General features: G+C 39.2%; 1 protein-coding gene across 2 annotated transcripts in view; it reads left to right on the forward strand.

Annotated features, from left to right (window-relative positions):
- ATP9B (ATPase phospholipid transporting 9B (putative)) overlaps positions 1-18,186 on the forward strand; it is a 286,527-nt gene that overhangs the window by 108,859 nt on the left and 159,482 nt on the right. For both annotated transcript variants that reach the window (XM_075826526.1, XM_075826527.1), the window contains exon 10: positions 15,440-15,515. In XM_075826526.1, coding sequence (XP_075682641.1) covers positions 15,440-15,515 — 76 coding nt within the window. The remainder of the gene's footprint in view (positions 1-15,439; positions 15,516-18,186) is intronic.

Genomic DNA, 18,186 nt, shown 5'->3' on the forward strand with positions numbered 1-18,186 from the left:
CACTACTCGGAATTCATAGGAAATGTCCCCCAACCCAATATCAAGAACTGCCAATTTAGGTTTGTAAGGAACATCTTTCCCAGTAATATCTTTAATCAATTTAGAAACCTCTGTCCACAAACCTTTAATCGTCGAGCAATACCACCACATATGTATAGTAGATCCAATAGATCAGCATTCCCAAGTTATTACCACATAAAGTGACACATGTCAGATTTGAAAAAATTGGCTGCGTCCACAAGGCCAAAACAGGCTCAGTTCTGAAGGGGTTTAAAGTGAAGGCTCTGTTAACACAAGCATCGTGGTTCATGTTTTTTTAATGATGTGACTGTGTTTACTAACAAATCCAAATTAAGACCGATGGACTTAACCCCTATGCGAACCAGGACGCAACTGTACGTCCATGTGGCCAGTGTCTTAGCGCACAGGGACGTACAGTTACTGCGTGGTTCCCAGTGCACACTGTCGGCGACAGTGTGCACCGGGAGGCCAGCTCTCCCTGACAGCTGACACTCCACTGTATGCCGATCAGCGGCTTATTTCCGCTGATTTCGGCAATTAACCCCTTGATTGCGGTGATATATTGCAATCGCCGCATTCAGGGGTTTCTAGCCCATCGGCAGACCTCACGATGAAATTTGACGTCACACTGACAGTTGGAATATGTTACACTACCTAGGTAGTGTAATGTATTCTAGCAGCGATCAGAGCTGCAGGTGAAAAGGAAAGTGTCAAAAGTAAAGAATTTTTTTTTTAAAAAAGTTAATAAAAATGTTTTACAAAAGTGTAAAAATAAAATATTTTTTTTTCCTATAATAAGTCTCTTATTATAGGGAAAAAATGAAACCGTTAAAAAACAGTACACATATTTGGTATCACCGCGTTCGTAACGACCCAATCTATAAAACTATAATGTTATTTTTACCGCACGGGGAACGCCGCAAAAAAACCAAACTAAAAACAATGCCAGAATCACTATTTTTTGGTCACCACCCCTCCCAAAATATAGAATAAAAAGTAATCAAAAAGTCGCATGTACCCGAAAATAGAACCAATAAAAACAAGCCCTTACACCGCTTTTTTGACTGAAAAATAAAAAAGTGATTTTATTGTGCAAACGCTGCAAAACATAAAAAAACTATATACATATGGTATCGCCGTAATCGTACCGACCCGCAGAATAAAGTAAAATTGTCATTTATAGCGCATTATGAACGCCTTAAGAAATAAAGTATTTAAAACGCCAAAATCACTGTTTTTGGCCACCAAAGCTCTAAATAAAAAGTGATCAAAAAGTTGCATATACCAAAAAATGGTACCAATAAAATCTACAGCTCGACCTGTCAAAAATAAGCCCTCACACCGCTCAATTCATGGAAAAATAAAAAAGTTATGGCGTTTTGAAGGCGGGGAGGGAAAAACAAAAATGGAAAAGCAAAAAAGGATCAGTCCTGCAAAGGTTAATTAATTTCTATTAAAAAAAAAAAATCATTACCACATGAGGGGTATTTCCGTACTCGGGAGAGATTGCGTTACAAATTTAGGGCGACTTTTTCTCCTTTAACCGTTGTGAAAATGAGAAAATTCAACATTTTAGTGGACAAAAATGTTTATATTCATTTTCATGAGCTAATTCTACTAAATTCTGCAAAAGACCTGTGTGGTATAAATGCTTACTATACGCCTAGAAAAATTCCTTGAGGGGTGTAGTTTCCCAAATGGGGTCACTTTTGGGGTGTTTCCACTATTTTGTTTCCTCTAGGGCGTTGCAATCGCGACATGGCACTAAAAACCAATCCAGCAAAATCTGTGCTCCAAAGTCCAAATGGCGCTCCCTCCCTTCTGAGCGCTGCCGTGGGTCCAAACAGCAGTTTATTACCACGTATTTCCGTAATCGGGAGAAGATGCTTTACAAATGTTGGGGTGCATTTTCTTCTTTATTCCTTGTAAATATTACAAATATTTGTTATTTCAGAAAAAAAGTAGATTTTCATTTTCACAGACTAAGGCCTCATGCACACGACCGTAAAAACTCCCGTTATTACGGGTCGTAATTACGACCCGTAATAACGGGCTCATAGACTTCTATTGGCGACGGGTGCCTTCCCGTTTTCTCACGGGAAGGTGCCCGTGCCGTTGAAAAAGATAGAACATGTCCTATTTCAGGCCGTAATAACGGCACGGACAGTCCTTAGAAGTCTATGGAGCTCTCGTAATGACGGGTGGCTACATGTGTGCACCCGTCACTACGGCAGCGTTGCTAAGCGACGTCAGTAAATAGTCACTGTCCAGGGAGCTGAAAGAGTTAACTGATCGGCAGTAACTCTTTCAGCACCCTGGACAGTGACTACCGATCAGTATAAACCTGTAAAAAATAAAAATAAAAGACTTTCATACTTACCGACAACTTCCTGCTTCCTCCAGTCCGGTCTCCCGCCCGTTGCCTTGGTGACGCGTCCCTCTCGACATCCGGCCCGACGTCCTGGATGACGTTTCAGGCCATGTGACCGCTGCAGCCAATCACAGGTCAATCACAGGCTGCAGCGGTCACATGGACTGCCGCGTCATCCAGGGATGTCGGGCTGGATGTGAAGAGAGGGACGCGTCACCAAGACAACGGCCGGGTAAGTATGAATTTCTTTAACTTTTATTACAGAAAAGGCTGTCCCTTCTCTCTATCCTGCACTGATAGAGAGAAGGGGCTGCCGATTAGTGCAGTGCTATTTTGCCGCCAAAAACGTGCCCGTAAATACGGGTGGAATACGGGTGACACCTGACCCATATTTACGGGCACGGGTTCGTAAATACTGGTGCAAAACGGGTGGAATACGTGTGACACCGGACCCGTATTTACGCCAGTATTTACGGGTGGGGAAAAATACGGTCGTGTGCATGAGGCCTTACTCCAAGAAATATAACAAAATACCTGTGGGGTCAAAGTGCTAACTGTACCCCTAGATAAATTCCTTGAGGGGTCTAGTTTCCAAAAAGGGGTCACTTTTGGGGAGTTTCCACTGTTTTGGCACGACAAGACCTCTTCAAACTCGACATGGTACCTAAAATATTATCTAAAAATAAGCAGGCCCCAAAATCCTAAAGGTGCTTCTTTGCTTCTGAGGCCAGTGTTTCGGTCCATTAGGGCACTAGGGCCGCATGTGGGATATTCCTAAAAACTGCAGGACCTGGGCAATAAATATTGAGTTGTATTTCCCTGGTAAAACCTTCTGTGTTACACAATTTTTTTTATTATGAATGAATTTCGGCAAAAAAAAAGAGAAATTTGTAAATGTCCCCTCTACTTTGCTTTATTTCCTGTGAAACGCCTAAAGGATTAAAATACTTTCTGAATGCTGTTTTGAATACTTTGAGGGGTGCAGTTTTTAAAATGGGTGATTTATTGGGGAAGTCTAATATATAAGGCCCTCAAAACCACTTCAGACCTGAACTGGTCCCTGTAAAAATAGCCTTTTGAAAATGTGAGAAATTGCTGCTAAAGTTCTAAGCCTTGTAACGTCCTAGAAAAAGAAAAGGATGTTCAAAAAACGATGGAAATATAAAGTAGACATATGAGAAATGTTAACTAGTAACTATTTTGTGTGGTATTACTATCTGTTTTACAAGCAGATATATTTAAATTTAGAAAAATGCACATTTTTGCAAATTTTCTCTACATTTTGGTGCTTTTCATGAATAAATATTGAATTTATCGACCAAATTTTTCCACTATCATAAAGTACAATATGTCATGAGAAAACAGTCTCAGAATCGCTTGGATAGGTAAAAGCATTCCGGAGTTATTACCACATAAAGTGACACATGTCAGATTTGAAAAAATCGTCTGTGCCACAAGGCCAAAACAGGCTGCGTCCTAAAGGGGTTAAATTAAGTTTTTTCCGTTTCTATTATTTTGGAGCTGCAGACTGCGGTATTCTTGCTGTCAAAATTACCAGAATGGCCGACGTAAACACCAATGGAGGCTCCCAATGCAAATGTGAACACCACCTAACAGTCCTATATTTTGATTAAAATGTTTCCCTGTCATACGTGGATAAATAGTGATGGGTTAAAGTGCTGTCATTTTACGTGTTATATCTGATTGTGTTAAGCTAAATGCATTATTGTATTTGTTCGTTCTTTTAGAAAAAGGTGAAGGAGTTAAACTTTCATGGTTCCATTTTAAAGATGAACCCAGAAAATTAAATTGATCTGTGGTCAAATGGGATTTGACACTAGTAAAATGGTATCATATATTGATGTTTGAACGATCCACTTATCTCTGAAAGATAATCTCAGAATTTGCTAAAAGAGCACTCTTTCCTCTTCCTCATGTTACTGGATATTCCTGCAAATTGCACAGAAACTCAGAATTTTCTCCTAAAATGGATTCCGTTTAGAGACAAGTGGTGGCTATTTTCTCTCTTAAGAGTCAAACACTTGAAATGGTTATGAACTGCCTGGTTACAATATTAACTTAAAGCGACCCAATTAAATATAAGCATTTTCATTGTGGGAATGTGACATAAAAAAAACAAGCACGGTTGAGAGTCTGTCACATGCAGGGTTAAGTTTGCAGCTCCATTTACATATACAATATTGACGTTCCTATAAAGTGATCTGCAGTGCCATATACTATCTAGTCATTTCACTATGCACATTGACTTTCTGTAATAAGTACTACAATCCAGAACACAGCAAATTGATAAGTAGTAAGTATAGAAATATATGGTTTATATAGGTTTATTGTGGAAGAATAACTTTTAGCTACTATGTTCTTTTACGGTCTTATTCTCCCAGAGTAGTATACGACATATCATCTCGTTTTCCTGGATACAGCCTCAAAACCTTATGCATGGTTTGATCCAATACGTTTTCTCAGTACAAAGTCTTATTTTCTTCTGGAAGGACTGGAAATTCTTTTATCCTATAATGAGGGAGGACGGGTGTGTATCTTAAAGTGGCTAGCTCAATAGGACAACCCCTTTTTATATACCCTATTAGGCATATTGACTTCATAGAGGAAGGGGTCCCTCATTTAAAGGGGTTGTCGGCTATCTATTTTTTCTGATTCATTTATTTATAGAATAGGAAATCATACCGTTTTCTAATATACGTATTTTTAAAATTCTGCTCACATACCTTTCTTATATCAGTGCAGTTGTCTGTCTAAAAATAAAAAGTAAATGGTATGGCCCACAGATTAGTCTATAGTAATGCACCCATAGGATTAGTGAATGGACTAAAGATGGAGTCTGCATTCAGGTAACACTGTCCAGGCATATAATATGTGAATAATAAGTTATTAAAGTATAGAAAAATAGAAAAAATATTTACAAAGGTTTGCTCACCGCGTTTCCACTGCGTTAATTCCGGCGTTGAAAAAATCCACGTCTTGGGTATTGCAGGTGCTCGTAAATACTCCAAAAGGAACCCAGGAGTCGACAGCAGGTATACAAGGCAATGGAAGAGGACAGAAAATGTGTATCCAGCACTCTGGTAAAAAACTTGGCTTTATTTGGTCATATTAAAATGAAAATCCCGGGACCAAGCTTACGCGTTTCGAACCTCTGGGGTTTTTAATCATAGCAAAGCCAAATTTTTTACCAGAGTGCTGGATACACATTTTTTGTCCTCTTCCTTTGCCTACAGAAATTATAACGTATTTCTAGCTCCAGCAACATCTCCATCATCATCATCCTCATCATGTCTGTCAGTGTCTAAGAGGAGCAGCTCTTACATTCTTCTACCGCTCTCTTCAGTGTGGTGTTGTATTTTAATGACTTTATTAACTACATGACTACATCCCCTAGAGCCAAACAGCCATTTTATAAATCATCTAGAGACAATAAATACAGGCACAGTGAAGTAGCTGTTCATCATTATTCCACCATTAGTCCTATTCACTTATCCCATGGATGTGTCCTCTATGTTGCCCCAACATATGTTATGTAACCCTATTTGTAACTGAATGTTAAGGGTCACATGATGTGTGTGGATGTGTCGGACACATGTCTGACGCCATGTTTAGTCATCTTCAGTAAGCCCGTGAATGCATTACACAGGACTAATCTCTGTACTATACCATTCTACTGTGAAGAGACAGAGTGCCAGAATTGCTTTTTTTTCAGGGTCCTTGCCTCCCAAAAAATGTAATGAAAAGTAATGATAAAATCACATATGCTCCAAATGGTACTAATAAGAACTACAGCTTGTCCCGCAAAAAATAAGATCTCACACTGCTCCATCAACTCAGAAATGAAAAAGTATGACTCTCGGAATATAATAATGTAAATTGATGTCCATGACTAATTTATACTTTCAGAAGTTTTTTTTCCCCGCAAAACACCACGTCATCATTTGCTAGAGCCCACAGGTGGACCCTATAGATTCAGCGGAGATGATAATGCTCAGAGGCTTTGTGCAGCGTATGGGGCTAGGGAAAACGTAAAAGATTAGCCAATACTAGAATGTGAATACTTTGCACAATAACCCAATTTATCATAAAGCCAAATCCCATTATACTGTCCAAAAAGCTGGCCGTACACATCATATAGATGGTATTGCATAACACTTGCTATCTCGATGTTCAGGCCACATGGAAACATTCCTTAAATGGACAGTAACTTTTTAAACAACTTATGCTAATCTAATAGTTTTCCTGATATATATCAACTTTGTAATTGACTTACTGTTAAAATGTCGTTGTTCTATCCATTCAAATTATGTGTGAAGTTTCTACCACTAGGTGTTTCCCTTCCTGTAATCTGCTTTCCACCCCCTGTTGTGAAATAAAATCTGTCCCTAGTTAAAGAGGCTCTGTCACCAGATTTTGCAACCCCTATCTGCTATTGCAGCAGATAGGCACTGCAATGTAGATTACAGAAACGTTTTTATTTTTAAAAAACGAGCATTTTTGGCCAAGTTATGACCATTTTTGTAGTTATGCAAATGAGGCTTGCAAAAGTCCAAGTGGGCGTGTATTATGTGCGTACATCGGGGCGTTTTTAATACTTTTACTAGCTGGGCGTTCTGATGAGAAGTATCATCCACTTCTCTTCAGAACTCCCAGCTTCTGGCAGTGCAGACACAGCCGTGTTCTCGAGAGATCACGCTGTGTCGTCACTCACAGGTCCTGCATCGTGTCAGACGAGCGAGGACACATCGGCACCAGAGGCTTCAGTTGATTCTGCAGCAGCATCGGCGTTAGCAGGTAAGTCGATGTAGCTACTTACCTGCAAACGCTGATGCTGCTGCAGAATCAACTGTAGCCTCTGGTGCCGGTGTCCTCGCTCGTCTGACACGATGCAGGACCTGTGAGTGACGACACAGCGTGATCTCTCGAGAACACGGCTGTGTCTGCACTGCCAGAAGCTGGGCGTTCTGAAGAGAAGTGGATGATACTTCTCATCAGAACGCCCAGCTAGTAAAAGTATTAAAAACGCCCCGATGTACGCACATAATACACGCCCACTTGGACTTTTACTTTTAAACACACCCACTTGGACTTTTGCAAGCCTCATTTGCATAACTACAAAAATGGTCCTAACTTGGCCAAAAATGCTCGTTTTTTAAAAATAAAAACGTTACTGTAATCTACATTGCAGCGCCTATCTGCTGCAATAGCAGATAGGGGTTGCAAAATCTGGTGACAGAGCCTCTTTAAAGAGGCTCTGTCACCAGATTATCAAATCCCTATCTCCTATTGAATGTGATGGGCGCTGCAATGTAGATAACAGCAACGTTTTATTTTTTATTTTTTAAGAAACGATAATTTTTGCCCAAGTTATGAGCAATTTTATATTTATGCAAATGAGCTTTTCAATGGACAACTGGACGTGTTTTCTCGTTTTACCAACTGGGCGTGTATTGTGTTTTTACCAACTGGGGGTTGTGAATAGAAGTGTATGACGCTGACGAATCAGCATCATACACTTCTCATCGTTACCACCCAGCTTCTTTCACAGCAGACGCAGCGTGACGTCACCCACAGGTCCTTCAACTTTGTCGTCGGACAAAGAAGATACATCAGCTCCAGGCATCCAAAAGGTTAATATGCTCGTCTCTAAGGGAGTTTGCTATGCTTACCTGCACATGGAGATGCTGCAAATTCAACTGTATTCTCTGACGCCTGGAGCGGATGTGTCTTCTCTCTTCCGACGCCAAGGTTGAAGGACCTGTTGTTGACGTCACGCTGTTTGTCTGCAGTGAAAGAAGCTGGCTGGGAATGATGACATCACCCACAGGTCCTTCATCCTTGGCGTCGGAAGAGAGAAGACACATCCGCTCCAGGCGTCAGAGAGTACAGTTGAATTTGCAGCAGCTTCTCCATGTGCAGCATAGCAAACGAGCATATTAACCTTTTGGACGCCTGGAGCCGATGTATCTTCTTTGTCCGACGACAAGGTTGCAGGACCTGTGGGTGACGTCACGCTGTGTCTGCTGTGAAAGAAGCTGGGTGGGAACGATGAGAAGTGTATGATGCTGATTTGTCAGCGTCATACACTTCTATTCACAACGCCCAGTTGGTAAAAACACAATACACGCCCAGTTGGTTAAACGAGAAAACACGCCCAGTTGTCCATTGAAAAGCTAATTTGCATAAATATAAAATTGCTCATAACTTGGGCAAAAATTATCGTTTTAAAAAAAAAAACAAAAAAAACTTTGCTGTTATCTACATTGCAGCGCCCATCACATTCAATAGGAGATAGGGATTTGATAATCTGGTGACAGAGCCTCTTTAAAGAACAGTGGAATTGGACTGCAGGAAGTTTGGGTGTGTTTCTTCACAGCCTGCTTATAGACTCTATGGACCGGGGAGTGAGTAGAAGCAGAGCGAGAAAGAGACACAGACACGCTGCCCATACAAGTCTATGGAGAGAGGTGGGGGAGCAGAGTTAAGAAAGACACAAAAGTGTCACTGTCCTATCCTAGTGCTGGATTCTCAGCTACACTGTTCACAACTGCTGTATAATCTCCTCCTTGCTGCTGCATATATGTATATATAAAATGGAAGTGTTAAATATGTTGTTTTTTTATCAGTTAACAAAATACAAAGTGAATGAACAGGGGAGTAATCTAAATCAAATCAATATTTGGTGTGACCACCCTTTGCCTTCTAAACAGCATCAATTCTTCTAGGTACACTTGCACACAGTCTTTGAAGGAACTCGGCAGGGAGGTTGTTCCAAACACCTTGGAGATCTAACCACAGATCTTCTGTGGACATAGGCTTTTCCCAAATTCTTCTCTCTCTTCATGTAATCCCCTCTGTGGGGGCCATTCATTAATTCTAGGGCTCATTGTTCTTCTTTACTCTGAAGATAGTTCTTAATGACATTGGCTGTATACTTAGGGTCGTTGTCCTGTTGCAGAATTAATTTAGAGCCAATCAGATGCCTCACTTATAATATTGCATGATGGATAAGCATTTCTGTATTTCTCAGTTTTGAGGACACCATTAATCCTGACCAAAACACCAACACAATTTTCTGAAATGCAGCACCAAACTTGCAAGGAACCTCCACTATGCTTCACTATTGCCTGCAGACCCTCATCATTGTACCGCTCTCCAGCCCTTCAGCGAACAAACTGCCTTCTGTTACAGCTAAATATCTCAAATGTTGACTCATCAGTCCAGGGAACCTGCTGCCATTTTTCTGCACCCCATTTCCTATGTTTTCATGCATAGTTGAGTCGCTTGGCTTTGTTACCCCATCCAAGTTATGGCTTTTTGGCCACAATTCTTACATGTATTCCACTTCTAGACAGACTTCTTCGAACCTGTAGATGGGTGTACCTGGGTCTCACTGGTTTCTGCTAGTTCTGAGCTGATGGTACTTCTGCACATCTTCCTATTTCAAAGAGAAATAAGCATGAGTGTTTTTAATCTGCTGCACTGTTTCCTTGGCCGACCACTGTGTCTATGGTCCTTAATGTTGCCCATTTTATGGTGCTTATTTAAAAGAGCTTGAAGAGCACATCTTGAAACCACATTCTGCTTTGAAATCTTTGCCTGGAAGAGACCTTTTAGATTAAGTATAACTACTTTGTGTCTTGTTGCTGTGCTCAATCTTGTCATAGTGGACCTGTGACATGAAACTATCTTCCACAACCTCCGCTTTGTAGCAAAGTTTGGATGTTCCTCACCCAGTTTATTCAAACTCCCAACACTTCGGTAAAGTTTTGTGGGACTTTAATCGCACAGCTGTGCTGTCATTCACAGTGTGATCTCACGAGATCACGCAGTGCTATGATTAAGTCCCACACAAACTTTACTGAAGTGTTGGGAGTGTGAATAGACATGGCGTCCTGGCTTGAGGCAATGTCTATTCACTCTCAAGACACTTCAGTAAAGTTAATGTGGGAGTATGTGACAGCACAGCGAGATCACGCTGTGCTGAGTACAAATGGACATGAATGGAGAGAAGTGTATGACTCTAATTGTTCAGCGTCATACACTCCTATGTACAACGCCCACTTGGTCAAAAGTTAAAAAAACGCCCAGTTGGGCATTAAGAAACGAAATTTAAAATTGCTCATAACTTGCTTAAAAATGATCGTTTTTCAAAATAAAAAACACTTATCTACATTACAGTGCAGATCAGATTATGTAGGAGATAGGGCACTTCTAATATGGTGACGGAGCCTCTTTAAGATTAGATATGCTTTTAAGTTTCAAAAGGTGGTTATCAAGGACCTAATATTTAGGAACCAGGGCCCAAGCACATCTGCCCCAAAACATCACAATCTCTGCTGGAATCACAATCTCTGCTTTTCCCAGCGAAGTTCCCCAAATTGCAAGCAAGGGAAGGACCCAAAAAGTTGCAGAGTGTGTTCCAAAGGGGGAAAAGAAGGATAGCATTTATCAGTGAGAAACCAGCCCTGAAAAACCTGGCCTGCGCATAAAGGATTACTTTTTAACCCCTTCAGGACTGAGCCTGTTTTGGCCTTGTGGACGCAGCCGATTTTTTTCAAATCTGACCTGTCACTTTATGTGGTAATAACTTGGGAATGCTTTTACCTATCCAAGCGATTCTGAGTTTGTTTTCTCGTGACATATTGTACTTTGTTAGTGGAAAAATGTGATCGATAAATTCAGTATTTTTTTGTGAAAAACACCAAACTAGAGAAAATTTGCAAAAATGTGCATTTTTCTAAATTTAAATCTATCTGCTTGTAAAACAGATTGCAATACCACACAAAATAGTTACTAATTAGCATTTCCCATATGTTTACTTTATGTTGGCATCGTTTTTTGAACATCCTTTTATTTTTCTAGGACGTTACAAGGCTTAGAACTTTAGCAGCAATTTCTCACATTTTCAAGAAAATTTCCAAAACCTATTTTTATAGGTACCAGTTCAGTTCTGAAGTGGCTTTGAGGTCCTTATATATTAGAAAACCCCATAAGTCACCCAATTTTAAAAACTGCACCCCTCAAAGTTTTCAAAACTGCAGTTAGAAAGTTTCTTAACCCTTTAGGTGTTTCACAGGACTTAAGGCAAAGTAGAGGTGAAATGTCCAAATTTCTTTTTTTTGTCAGAAAATCCATTTTTTTCTGTAACACAGGAGGTTTTACCAGAGGAATGCAACTCCATATTTATTGTCCAGATTCTTCAGTTTTTAGAAATATCCCACATGTGGCCCTAGTGTGCTACTGCACTGAAATACAGGCCTCAGAAGAAAAGGAGCACCTAGAGGATATTGGGGCCTCCTTTTTTTTTTTAGAATATATTTTAGGCACCATGTCAAGTTTTGAAGAGGTCTTGTAGGGCCAAAACAGTGGAAACACGACCAAAAAGACACCATTTGGAAAACTACACCCCTCAAGGAATTTATAGAGTGGTATGAGGAGCATTTTAACCCCACAGTTTTTTTGCTGAATTTAGTGGAATTAGTCGGTAAAAATGAGAATCAAAATGTTTTCCAATAAAATGTAGAAATTATAATTTTTTACAAGACATAAAGAAGAAAAAGCACCCGAATATTTGTAAAGCAATTTCTCCTGATTACGGCAATGCCCCGTATGGGCTAATAAACTGCTGTTTGGGCACACGACAGGGCTCAGAAGGGAAGGAACGCTATTTGGCTTTTGGAGCTCAAGTTTGCTGGATTGGTTTTCGGGGTGTCACATCGCATATGCAAAGCCCAGGAGGGACCAAAACAGTGGATACCCCCCAGAAATGACCCCATTTGGGAAACTACAGCCCTAAAAAGAATTTATCTAGGGGTACAGTGAGCATGTTGACCCACAGTTTTTTTTTTTTGCTGAATTTAGTGTAATTAGGCCGTGAAAACTTCTATTGTTTTTTATTTATTTTTTTACGGCGTTCACAGTGTATTGTATATGACATATTTAATTTATTCTGCAAGTCGATGCGATTATGACGATACCATATGTATATAGGTTTTTTATGTTTTATGGTCTTTGCACGTTAAAATCACGGTTTTAAAATAATTATTTAGTTTTTGTGTCGCCATATTCTAAGAGCCATAACTTTTATTTTTCCATCAGGAAAGCTGTGTGAGGGCTTGTTTTTTGCGGAACAAACTGTCCTTTTTATTGGTACCATTTTTGGGTACATGCGACATTTTGATCCCTATTTATTCCTTATTTTTGGAGCTGAAGTGACTAAAAATAGCGATTCTAGTGTAGTTTTTTTATTATTTTCTTATGGTGGTCACCGTGTGGGATAAATTACATTATATTTTTGTAGTTCAGGCCGTTACGGATGCGGCAATAACAATTATGCATAGTTTTATTTTTTTTCATTTTTTTCTAATAATAATGGACTTTATAAGTGAAAAAGGGCCATTCTTAATTTTATTGCTTTGAACTTTAACTTTTTATTTTTGTAATTTTTTTTTTTTACTTTTATGTTTTTCCGTCCTACTAGGGACATGAAGATCCAACTGTAGGATCGTTGTTATAATACCCTGCAATACTAATGTATTGCAGGGTATGATACCTGTCAGTTTCACACTGACAGGGAGCATATTAGGTGTTGCCTCTGGCAGGACCTATTCACCTTTCGTAGATGGCAGACCGGAGGCCTTTGTTAGGCCTCCGGTTGCCATAGCAATCGCGCCGAGTTGTGCCGATGTTATAACAACTTGAATGCGGCGGTTGCTATTGACTGCCGCATGTAAGGGGTTAATCGGCAGGGATCACCGCTGTTATCCGTCGCAATGTTTTCCACCAGTATTAAAGCTTCTAGTAGCAGCCTGTACTGGGAGATGCCGGGCTGCGGGGAATACCTGTGTGTTCTGTTAGGAGCACACGTAGATTAACGGGCTGCAGGCACAAGGACCAGTGCTGCAGCCCATTAATCTACGTGGGGTGGTTGGGAAGGGGTTAAAGCATACCACACATTCGTAGATTATTAATTTTATTTATTTTTCCCATTATTATACCACGTTCATCAGGCCCTGATACACTCTGCAATGCTTACTTTTGCCCCCGCATTATAAATAGAAATACCAGTAAAACACCAAACAAAACTACTAGCAAGAGAAATTCAGTCTCCAAAAGTCAAATGGGGTTCTTCCAACCCTGGCAGTGTGCCCAAACAGGAGTTTATGACCCCAAATGGGATATAACCATACTCCGGGAACCTGCTTAATTATTTATAAGGTGTTTTGTCTTCTGTGGCACAGACTGGCTACAAGATATTTGGCATTGAAATGACATATCTGTGGAAAAATTGCAATTTTCACTCTGCAACATCCATTGAGCTCTAATTTGTAGAAAACACCTAAGGGGTCAAAATGCTCCCTACACCCCTAGATGAAAGACTTGAGGAGTGTAGTTTTTAAAATGGGGTCTTTTTCCAGGTGTTACTTATGTTTTGCCTCTCAATGAAATGGTGCCTGGAAAATATTGTAATAAAAAGGAGGCTCCAAAATCCAAAAGGTTCTCCTTCATTTCTGAGGCCTATGTTTGAGTCAAGTCGCACCCTAGGGTCACAGGATCGGCAGAATCTACGTTATAAATATTCAGTTGTTTCTCTGTTAACACTGCTGTGTTACTAAAATAAATGGATTCAAATTGAATATATGCCCCAAAAAAAGGGAAATTTGTACATTTCACCTCTACTTTGCTTTAGTTCCTGTGAAACACCTAAAGGATTAACAATCTTCCTAAATGCTGTTTTCAAAAGGGGGGTGATTTGCGAGGGGTTTCTAATATATAGGCTCTGACATAGCCGTTTGAGGACTTGTTTTTTGCAGGACAAGTTGTAGTTTTTCATGGCACCATTTATTGTGCTGCATAATGTACTGAGAAGCTGAAAATAAATTATTTGTGTGGCGAAATGAGCAAAAAACAGCAATTACGCCATTTTGTGTTTGTGTTTTTTATGGTGTCCATCAGGCAGTAAAAACTACATGTTCACCTTATTCTATGGGTTGATACGATTATGCCGATACCAAGTTTATATGTATTTGTTTTTATATATATAGCTAATAAAAATGTTTGTGTCATATTCTGGAGGCCATAACTTTTTTATTTTTCCATCAATTGAGCGATGTGAGGGCTTATTTTTTGCAGGGCAAGCTTTAGTTTTAACCGATAGCATTTTGGGGTGCATGCGACTTTTTGATTACTTTTTATTAAATTTTTTTTTTCGATCTATGGTGACCAAAAAACAGCAATTTGCGTGATTTATATATATATTTATATATATATATATATATATATTTTTTTTTTACTGCGTTCACCGAGTGGGCTAAACAATGCTATATTGTGATAGTTCGGACATTTACGGATGCGGAGATACCATTTGTATTAACTTAAAACTTGGGAAAAGGTTTTTTGCTGTTTTTTGGAAATTAAAAAAAACTTTAAATGTTTTTTTTTACTTTTTTTTATTAGTCCCTCTAGGGGACTTGAACCGGAGATCGTTGGATCGCTTGCATGATATACTGCAATACTAATATATTGCAGTATATCGCTATACTGACAGTCTCCTTCGAAGCCCTGCCGGTGGCAGGGCTTCAGAGGAGTACAAATATGGCAGACCTCGGGGCCTTCATTATGCCCTCAGGCTGCCATGACGACCATCGACACCCCATGATCGCGTCATGGGGGGCTGATGGAATGTCAGAGGGGGCTGCCAACCCTGATTACAACTATTTAAATTCTGCGGTCGCGATTGATCGCGGCATTTAAGGTGTTAATGGGTGGAATCAAAGTTACCTTTGAATTCCGCCCATTGAAGTGAGGTATCGGCTGTATTTCAAAGCCGTCACCCGCTAAGTATGGAGCGCGCTCAGCCCGTGAGCCCGCTCCATACTTCCCCTTAACGGCTGCCACGTACATGTACGTGGCATGTCGCCGAGAGGTTAAAGAAAATATTACACATTTTAGAATATGGTTTACATATTTATTGCAGTTCTTGTTGTGTACAACATGTTTAATTTTTATTTTATTTTTTTGCAGGAAGATATTGACCCATCTATTCATGAAAGCCTTGGTATAGAAAACACCTTGTGGGCAAGCACAGTGGTTGCATCTGGTAGGAAAATTGCATATTTGTTTTTTTTCTTCAAAGTGTTCATGTTTGTTTGTCTTGTTTTAAGTGCACTTTAACCCTTTCAGAACTAGACAAATTTTTGTTTTTATGCTTCTGTATTTTCCTCCCCGCCTTCAAAAATTCATAACCCATATGAGGGCTAATTTTTTACAGGAAAAAATTGTACTTCCTAATGGCACGATTTAATATTGTGTGATGTACTGGGAAGCTGGAAAAAAATTCAGAATGGGGTGGAATTGGGAAAAAAACAGCAGTTCTGCGATTTTCTTATGGGTTTCGTTTTTACAGTGTTCACTATACGGTGAAAATGACATGTTACCTTTATTCTGATGGGTCAGTACGATCACGGTGATACCAAATTTATGTAGTTTTTGTTACGTTTTAAAATAAAAACCAAAAAATATTTGCATCGCCATATTGTGACCCCCGTAACTTTTTTATATTTCTGTGCACAGAGCTGTGGAAGGCATCTTTTTGTACGGGGAAAGATGTAGTTTTTATTGGTACCATTTTGGAGAATGTCTGGCATTTCGATCAGTTTTTATTAAAAAAAAATTTGGGGGTTGAAGTGGCAAAAAATTTAGATTCAGCCATTTTTATATTTTTTCCCGCTACGGCGTTCACCCTATTGGATAAATATGTTTATAGTTTGCACTTTTTTGGACACTGGAATACCTAATGGGTTTATTTTTGTTTATTTATACGTGATCTGGGGAAAGGGGGTGATATATATATATATATATATATATATATATATATGTATATTTATTTCTTTTTTAAAACTTTTGTTTTTTTAAATTTTTTTTTTACTCTTTTATAGCCCACTAGGGGATTTGAACCTGCGATCATTAGATCGCCGTAGACTGCAATATCACAATATTGCAGTCTATGGAAAAACAGTGCATTGCTATTGAGAACTGCCACAGGCAGGTCTCAATAGCAATCTTCCTATAAGCAGGACTGGAAGCGTTAACAAAGCTCCCAGCTGCTATAGGAATACACCGTCTCCAGCGATCTTGCTGCGCGGGAGACGGTGACCGGCCCAAATTGAAAGTAAAAAGCCCCTCAGATGCCGGTGGTCACAACTGACCACAGCATCTTAGGGGTTAAATGCTTGCCATCAGAGATGTCTCTCATGGCAACCATTGCCGCTGAGTCCCTGTTGTGTAACACAACAGAGACCCGGCGGCTATGGTGCTCGCTAGGCTTCTGAGCTGGCACCATTTTTAAATAACCCTCTCCCGACATAAATAGCCAGTCTAGCGACAGGAGAGGGTAAACTATTTAGAAATATAGCATCCAAAACAGGAAGTCATACCTAAACGGCATAGATTACGTCCTCTGGTACGCAGACAGCGCATTTATTCCTGTTATTATACATACTAGCCAATGGCATTTGGTTCACTAGAAAGATCGTTTTCTCATCAGCACTTCACACATTAGGTGGACTTTTTAAGAAGGAATCAAAATAACACAAGGGTTCGCCATAACAAGTAACAGCAATATCTTGACACAGGAAGATTTAGAAAAAAAAAGTATTCCAGTAGAAAATATTATGTTTTGTTTGATCTAAAATAAAAATGTAATATTAAATCTTTGGACAACCACTTCAAGGAAGAGATTTTATTCCTATAATTGTTTCTGCTCATTGGCAGCAACCAGATATCTAGATAATCGTAAGAAACTAAAACACAAATTAAATTGTAAAATATTGAATTGTACAAGGATTAAGATTTATTTGCATAAGAATGGACTATCCCTTAAATAGAGAATGACCATTATAGTCTTTCTGTCTCTTGTGTGCCTTGCCTTTTTAAATAATTTGAAAAGTGGGAATTTGAAGTTATTTTTTATTCTTCTAGGGCTTTATATTGTACTTTTTATTGTCAGCTGGTAAAGGTAGTGCAGTCTAAAATGACAGATAAAGATACAGATAAAGAAGGTTTAATATATACAAAGTGTACCTGCAGTTTGGTATTTGGCTTACATACATATATGTGCGTGTGTGTGTGTGTGTCTGTATGTATGTATGTATGTATGTATATATATATATATATATATAATGTCATTTTAGCTGTTTATGCATATTGTATATTGTAACTAGCAGCAATTGAAATATATAGCAGTATAATCCAATAGTAAATCAGCTTCACCATGGTATCACCTGGAGCCCATCTTAAGAATATATACAGTGTCTGTTCATTACCAGGCTTTCCTGCTATAGGTTTGGATCAGTTTCTGTAGTAAAGTATATTAAGGAATTATATCTAATGCAATTCCCTAATATATTAGCCTGTATGTGTGTGTCATTTAAGAAGAATACATTCGGTTCCTCTACATGCTTACAAGTTATATGTCCTATAATGAGATGCTTTGGAATTTTTAACAAAACACTAAACTGTAGAAACTAGTATAATATCCTAATGGACACTAACTGCTTGGATTCATTGCACCTTATCTTCTGTGCATTGAATCCCTTATGCCCTTACATTAAACTTCTGTTACTGATCCTTCGCACTATCGATTTGTGGTCTTTCGCCTCTAAAATTGTCAGGACAGCAGCAATCAGAGCTGAACATTTCTGAGGTATTCCCCACATAATTCCCATAGCACTTCTCAATGGCCCGACCTTGACCCTTATGACTTTTTGCAA

This window comes from Rhinoderma darwinii, chromosome 5 (genome assembly GCF_050947455.1).
Source record: "Rhinoderma darwinii isolate aRhiDar2 chromosome 5, aRhiDar2.hap1, whole genome shotgun sequence".
Classification (NCBI taxonomy): domain Eukaryota; kingdom Metazoa; phylum Chordata; class Amphibia; order Anura; family Rhinodermatidae; genus Rhinoderma; species Rhinoderma darwinii.